General features: G+C 59.2%; 1 protein-coding gene and 1 pseudogene across 1 annotated transcript; one reads left to right on the top strand and one right to left on the bottom strand.

Annotated features, from left to right (window-relative positions):
• The window catches only part of LOC126430591 (large subunit ribosomal RNA), a 2,992-nt pseudogene extending 1,785 nt beyond the window's left edge, over positions 1–1,207 (top strand).
• Positions 1,208–1,446: 239 nt separating this feature from the next.
• On the bottom strand, positions 1,447–1,950 carry LOC126430557 (atherin-like). Its single transcript, XM_050090426.1, has one exon. The coding sequence runs from the start codon at positions 1,948–1,950 to the stop codon at positions 1,447–1,449; it is 504 nt and encodes a 167-aa protein (XP_049946383.1).
• Positions 1,951–7,500: the final 5,550 nt, after the last annotated feature.

Raw genomic sequence — 7,500 nt, forward strand, 5'->3', positions numbered from 1 at the left:
GAGCCGCCGTCGGTGCAGATCTTGGTGGTAGTAGCAAATACTCCAGCGAGGCCCTGGAGGGCTGACGCGGAGAAGGGTTTCGTGTGAACAGCCGTTGCACACGAGTCAGTCGATCCTAAGCCCTAGGAGAAATCCGATGTTGATGGGGGCCGTCATAGCATGATGCACTTTGTGCTGGCCCCCGTTGGGCGAAAGGGAATCCGGTTCCTATTCCGGAACCCGGCAGCGGAACCGATACAAGTCGGGCCCCTCTTTTAGAGATGCTCGTCGGGGTAACCCAAAAGGACCCGGAGACGCCGTCGGGAGATCGGGGAAGAGTTTTCTTTTCTGCATGAGCGTTCGAGTTCCCTGGAATCCTCTAGCAGGGAGATAGGGTTTGGAACGCGAAGAGCACCGCAGTTGCGGCGGTGTCCCGATCTTCCCCTCGGACCTTGAAAATCCGGGAGAGGGCCACGTGGAGGTGTCGCGCCGGTTCGTACCCATATCCGCAGCAGGTCTCCAAGGTGAAGAGCCTCTAGTCGATAGAATAATGTAGGTAAGGGAAGTCGGCAAATTGGATCCGTAACTTCGGGATAAGGATTGGCTCTGAGGATCGGGGCGTGTCGGGCTTGGTCGGGAAGTGGGTCAGCGCTAACGTGCCGGGCCTGGGCGAGGTGAGTGCCGTAGGGGTGCCGGTAAGTGCGGGCGTTTAGCGCGGGCGTGGTCTGCTCTCGCCGTTGGTCGGCCTCGTGCTGGCCGGCGGTGCAGGATGCGCGCGCCTGCGCGGCGTTCGCGCCCCGGTGCTTCAACCTGCGTGCAGGATCCGAGCTCGGTCCCGTGCCTTGGCCTCCCACGGATCTTCCTTGCTGCGAGGCCGCGTCCGCCTTAGCGTGCTCCTCCGGGGGCGCGCGGGTGCGCGGATTCTCTTCGGCCGCCATTCAACGATCAACTCAGAACTGGCACGGACTGGGGGAATCCGACTGTCTAATTAAAACAAAGCATTGCGATGGCCCTAGCGGGTGTTGACGCAATGTGATTTCTGCCCAGTGCTCTGAATGTCAACGTGAAGAAATTCAAGCAAGCGCGGGTAAACGGCGGGAGTAACTATGACTCTCTTAAGGTAGCCAAATGCCTCGTCATCTAATTAGTGACGCGCATGAATGGATTAACGAGATTCCCGCTGTCCCTATCTACTATCTTACGAAGGCCGTTATGCTGTCTAACCAGTGGTGGAGTCCACCAATACTGGTAGAAGACGGGCGGCTAAATGTCCGATCTCTCAACCTTCCCGTGGTGTAAGATGTGAGTAGCCGGGCAACCGGTGAAACCAATGAGAGAAGGGCGACTCCCGTGCGGGGTGCAGGCGAAGACGCAGAGGGACTGGGCAACCGGCCTCTCCAAGCCGAGTCTCGCACTCCGCTCGCCGTGGGCGCTAAGGTGTCGGACACTTGTGTCTAGTATCCTTGCTCACTGGCGAATGGCACTTGCTCGCTTCTGCGGCGCTTGCTGTGCTCTGGCTCCGGCCGGGGTGCGGCGGGCGCCGCTTTTGCGTTGGCGGCGCTTGCTGTGCTCTTGGCTCCGGCCGGGGTGCGGTGGGCGCCGCTTTTGCTTTGGCGGCGCCTGCTGTGCTCTTGGCCTTGGCCGGGGTGTGGCGGGTGCCGCTTTTGCGTTGGCGGCGCTTGCTGTGCTCTGGCTCCGGCCGGGGCGCGGCGGGCGCCGCTTTGGCTGTGGCGGCGCTTGCTGTGCTCTTGGCTCCGGCCGGGGTGCGGCGGGCGCCGTTTTTGCGTTGGCGGCGTCTGCTGCGCTCTTGGCTCCGGCCGGGGTGCGGTGGGCGCCGCTTTCACGTTGGCGGCGCTTGCCGTGCTCTTGGCCTTGGCCGGGGTGCGGCGGGCGCCGCTTTTGCGTTAGCGGCGCTTGCTGCGCCCCGGCTCCGGCCGGGGTGTGGCGGGCGCCGCTTTCCCGTAAGGACATTTCGTAATGCATCAGCCATGCTGCGTATGTCTCCTGCAGAGGCTGCAAACCTGTCGGGCGCAAGTCTGAATGGTATAGTGTCTCTCTGCGAGGACGTGCCTCCGTCTCTGCCTGTGTGCGCTACGGAGTTTCACGCCTCACCGTCAGGAACGAAGTATTACCGCGCTCGACTTATCGGACGTGGGATGCATCGCTCCAAGACACAAGTGCCACGGGAGTTAACTCCCGACATGGAGGTTGTCACGCCCTTCGTGCGCCTCCACCTACTGCGAGCGCTTGTAGGTGTCGGACTCGTGAGTCTAGTATCCAAGCTCGTACGTAGGATGTGCGCGTGGCAGCGACGCGTGTCGACAGCTGTTGGCACGCGGCAGTTGCCTTATGCGCATGGTGGTGCGTCCTGCGCGGCTCGCTGGTGGTGGGCTCTCGCTGCGGCGCCGGCCTCGCACATGCTCCGCCCGGCAAATGTCGGACGGCGGTGCGGTTGGCCGGGGTAGCTGCGGGGCTCGTCCGCCGGCTGGGCTGCGCACGGGTGCGCTGCCGTGTCGGATGCGCTGCGCTAGGCCGGGTCGGCTGGGCGGTGCGCGCGCTGCTGGCTGGCGCGGGATGGGCGGTCGGTCTCTGACTGGCGGTCTTCTCTCGCGGCCACGCTGGCGGCGGGCGCTGGCCCTGCTGCGCCCGGCTCGGCAGGCCACGTCCGGACAACTAAGCGGCGCCGGCCGGCCATACGCAATGTTGGCTGTGGTTGGCGCAGGCGGTTGGCGCAATAAGCACAGTGGGGAGTTCTGGCGGTCATCGTTCCTGCTGAAACTAAGTCTCTCACTGCAGAGAACCTAATGTGGAAGCAGGCCGATGTCCACGCGCGGGGAAGGGCGCCTGACTGCGAAGCGCTCTCTGGCCTTCAGAGAATGCAACGCGGACGGCGTCTCGGCCTCGATCGGAGGATTCCTTGGTGGACAACTGCGAAGGGGAGACCGGCAACGGTCACCACAACGCGGAAGTCACCAGGAGCTGCCACAGGAGGATGCTCCTGAGTGGTCTAAGACCACGACCACAGGGACGGAGGCTAATGCAGTCGCCGTACGGGCTCGGCAAACCCGGGGTGCCCTAGCCCGGAGCTGGCAAGCGCTACCAGCGACGGCCGTAAACTGAGATACGCACTTCAACGACTGCTGTGAGGCGCGCAGTGGAACGTCGTGCGTGTTTTGGACCGGTGTCTTGGCTTAACCGCCTGGGCAAGAGAAGGACAATCTCTATAATCACCCCTCACCCTCTGCGTTAGCTGGCGGCTATGGGGCGCAAGGCTGTTGAGTTGTGAACAGTCATGAGTCAGCCACCTCAGAGGACCGGCCGACCCTCTGTTGTATAAGGCTTACCCAGGTGTGCGGGGCGACGCCTGGATGGACAACATAGATCCCTAGCTGTTCGTGGGAACCACATGGACTCTCTCAAACAACCTTGTCCCGACGGAACTGGTGGGCCGTCGCGGAGTCAACACACCAACCATTCGGGGAGCGAGTCGGACACCTCGTGTACTGACGAACTCCCAAAACAAGGGCAGTCGGAGGTCCCTAGACCACAAGACCATGACCCCGCGCTTAGTGCGCCAGAATTGGAGTTCCGGACACCCCGTGTGCGGAGCGCTAAGACTGCCGCTAGCGAGACGCTGTCACGGACGCTTGCTGACACGAGTGAAAGTGACAGTGAGAAAGACCGCAAGGCAAAGCTGAGGAAGCAGAGGAAACACCTGCGAAAAGTGCTTCGGCAAAGATCGCAGAGTGCTGACGCTGCAACCGAGCTAATGCCGCCACCCCGCCAGCCGGCGCCAAGAACGGCGCCCAAGGAGGGAGATAAGCCGGAACCGGCGCAGGTAGCCGGGCGCGAGCCCAGCGGCCCAGTCGGGGATGGCGATACGGGGAAGTCCGAACCGAAGGCGAAGACGAAGGCCTCGCGGCCGACGACGCCGCCGGCGGGAAAGACTGCGGGCGGGCCAAAGCTGGCGCAGGTAGCTGGGCAGAAGCCCGGCGGCCCAGTCGGTGCTGGCACGTCCACCCAGACTCGCCCGGCGGGAGAGACGGAGGCCACACGGCCGAAGACTCAACCGCCGGAAACGGTGAAAAGTGCGCGGAAACTGGCGCAGGTAGCCGGGCAGCAGCCCAGCGGCCCAGTCAGTGAAAGTGCCTGCAGTAGCCGCGCCTCTACGCCAATGTCGGGAACCGAAGGGCGCAAGCCCGGGACTCGACAGAAGAAGAGGCGGAAGAAGAACAAGCAGCCGGACTCGGCGCAGGTAGCCGGGCAAGAGCCCAGCGGCCCAGTCGAGGACGGCAAGTCCCCATACAAGGCAAGCCCCAGCGATCTTGCGACCATACAGCTTATCGCGACGCGGCTCGAGGACGTCCTTGAACTCGTAGACGACTCTCTAAAACCGGGGCAACTGGTGGAGGAGAAAAATCTAAGTGACCTCAAGAGACAACTGAGAGCAAAGTTGTTTGACTGGGCTATGGCGCAGTCGGCCCTCACAGGAAGGGTGGACGCCTTGGAGGAGGAGCTGGCGAGGACGAAAGCGGTGCCCCCGGCGCCGCCAAAGACCTTTGCACAAGTTGCCGCCGCTCTACCCTCGACAGAACGGAAAACGCAGGCGATGATAACAAGAGCCCAGACTGAGAAGGCTACGCTCTTCATCAAGTCAAAGGCAAACGAAAGCGGAGCAGAAGTGAGAAAAAAGTTCACCTCCCTGGTCAAGCCAGAAGTGGATGGTGTGAAGTTCTCACGGGTCACCACAAACGGCCCGACGCTCATCGTTGACGTGGCGTCTGAGACTGATCGTCAAAAACTTCTCGCTAATAACAAACTGACAGAAGCTTTGAAATGCGAACTGCCGAAGAAGCTCAATCCGCAGATAATCATATATCATGTACCTTGCGTCATGAAGAATGAAACTGTGGTTGAGCTAACTAGAAAGCAAAACGACCTTGGGGGACTTTCGGAAACACAATTCCGCCAGGAGTTTAAGCCGAAGTTCCGGACTGGACCAAAGGGCAAACAAACATCACATCTCGTGGTGGAAGTAAGCCCCAAACTCAGAGTTGCCATTCTTAGGCAGAAAAGACTGTACATGGGCTTCGAGTCCATGCCAGTTGATGACTACCTAGACTTGGCTGTCTGCACGCGGTGCCAAGATGTAAACCACTCGGCAAGGTTCTGCAAGCAGGACCCGAGAATAATAACATGCGGGCACTGTGGCGAAAACGGCCACATGAGGAAGGATTGTCGAAAAGCGGGGAACCAACCGGTCTGCATTCCGTGCAAAAAGCGAAATCGCAATTGCGTAACGCCAGGAAAAGAGTGTGAATTTTACAAAATCCTCACACAACGTAAAATCCAGCGGACAGACTATGGGAGACAAGACCTCTCGTCAACCGTCTCCTTACCGGCTGCCGCCTCACCTGTTGCCGACCGGACTGTGAAACATCACAATGCCCGTGTCGGTTAAAATAGGACAGCTGAACTGCGCGCGATCGCAAGCGGTGATGCGCGAGGTGCGACGCCGAGCGGAGGAGGAGTCTTTAGACATTTTATGTCTACAGGAGCCATACTCTAAAGACGGAAAGATCCTGTATATGCCGAATACAGCTCAGATCCTGGCAGGGGGAGAGCACCCTATGGCAGCAATCGCTGTGCTAAATCGATCTCTGAGAGCAGTGAAAGTGGCGCACCTTAGCAACAGATGCATGGTGTTAGCCGAAATAAACACTGGCGATTTCACCTTTTTCGTGCTGAACATGTACTTTCAGTACAGGCATAGAGAAAGGCCGTATATTGACCAGTTAAAAGAGGCGGTTGGGTTCTATCGCAATGACTTGCTCATTTGCACAATGGACGCAAACGCCATGTCACCCCTATGGCACAGTGACATCACGCCTCTCGGCGCGCGACGCGCCGCTAGGCGAGGTGAGAGACTCGCTGAAGCAATTCTCGAGCTCGGACTAGAAGTGTTGAACCGACCAAACTTCCCACCAACTTTTGAAGGTCGCCGGGGAGCGACCTCAAACATAGATGTGACACTCAAGAGTGCACACGTACATCTCCGGGCGGAGAATTGGAAGGTATGGCGGGGAACGACACTAAGTGATCACAATCTGATCACTTTCACTGTAGCCTATGATGGGGAGCCTCCTCCACAAGACCAGGTGAACGGCATCGTCAAGTACAACTGGCGCAAGGCTGATTGGGATCGACTAAGAGGAAATCTAGTGATACCGAATTGGCCAATGGATCGCGTTGTGGACGTGGATAAAGCTGCAGAGGATCTGACGAGGGCTATACAGACAGCAGCAACGGGCGCAGTCCCGTTAGCCCATACAGGGAAAACGCCTAAAGCGCCTTGGAATCCTGAGCTGCAACGTCTCCGACGCGAATGCAGAAGGGCGCGGCGGCAATACCAGCGCAGCATAGGAGATCACATGCGTGAGGCCACGCTTGCGCGGTACAGGCGGGCCAAGGCGGTGTTTAAGCGGACGCTGCACACGGTACGGATTGAGAGTTGGCAGTCTTTCGTTCGTGACAGTCTGGCGGCTGACCCCTGGGGAACGCCGTACAGAATTGCCGCATCGAAAGTTCGGTCACCGACGGTCCTGTCAACCCTAAGGAAGAATGATGGCAGCCACACCAGGGACTGGCAGGAGTCAGCCGAGCTACTTATGAGCACCTTGTTGCCAGATGATAGTAGCGAAGATGAGAATGAGGAACAGGGGAATATGAGGAGACAACTCAATGAGGCGTATGCCAATGAGACGCCAGTTGCTCCATTCACTGAACGTGAAGTTACCATAGCCATTCTCGAATTGCGCCGAAAGAAGGCGACGGGACAAGATGGTCTCGCTGCAGAGGCTCTTCAAGCCTTATGCGCGGAGATCTGCCCTTACCTGACAAACCTCTACAACGAGTGTTTGCGACAGGGACGGGTACCAGAGTCGTGGAAGACTGCTGAAGTGGTTATACTGCGAAAGGGTGATGACAAGGATCCAGAAGTGCCGAAATCGTACCGACCAATCTGTCTCTTGAACTCCATGGCCAAGCTCCAGGAGAAGCTCCTATGCCTCCGGCTAGAGCAACACCGGGAGCTTAGGGGACGAAGTCCCGACCAGTACGGATTCAGGAGGGGCCTGTGTACAGAAGATGCTATAAACAAGGCAATGTCGCTAGTGGACACATCTACCGCTAAGTACGTTGCGGGGATAATGGTCGACATCGCCGGGGCTTTCGATAACCTATGGTGGCCGGCTCTGTTCGACAGCCTAAGGAAGTTGGAATGTCCTGGGCCCCTGTACCGGTGCCTGCTTGACTACTGCCGACACCGGCGGGCGGTCTTGCGGTGCCCGGGGCGGGCGGTTGAGAAGTTGATCACTAAGGGATGCCCACAGGGCTCAGTCTGCGGTCCCATATTCTGGGACGTGGGTTTGGAACCTGTGCTGGAGGAACTTGGGGAACTGCGACAAGTGCGAGGCGTGGTGGCGTACGCTGATGACATTCTTCTAGTGATAGAAGGTGATT

This window comes from Schistocerca serialis, unplaced genomic scaffold, assembly GCF_023864345.2.
Source record: "Schistocerca serialis cubense isolate TAMUIC-IGC-003099 unplaced genomic scaffold, iqSchSeri2.2 HiC_scaffold_1051, whole genome shotgun sequence".
Lineage (NCBI taxonomy): Eukaryota > Metazoa > Arthropoda > Insecta > Orthoptera > Acrididae > Schistocerca > Schistocerca serialis.

Bases quoted from the DNA above. Each gene is read 5' to 3' on its own strand.
- LOC126430557 (XM_050090426.1), bottom strand. From the start codon at position 1,950: ATGTCCTTACGGGAAAGCGGCGCCCGCCACACCCCGGCCGGAGCCGGG.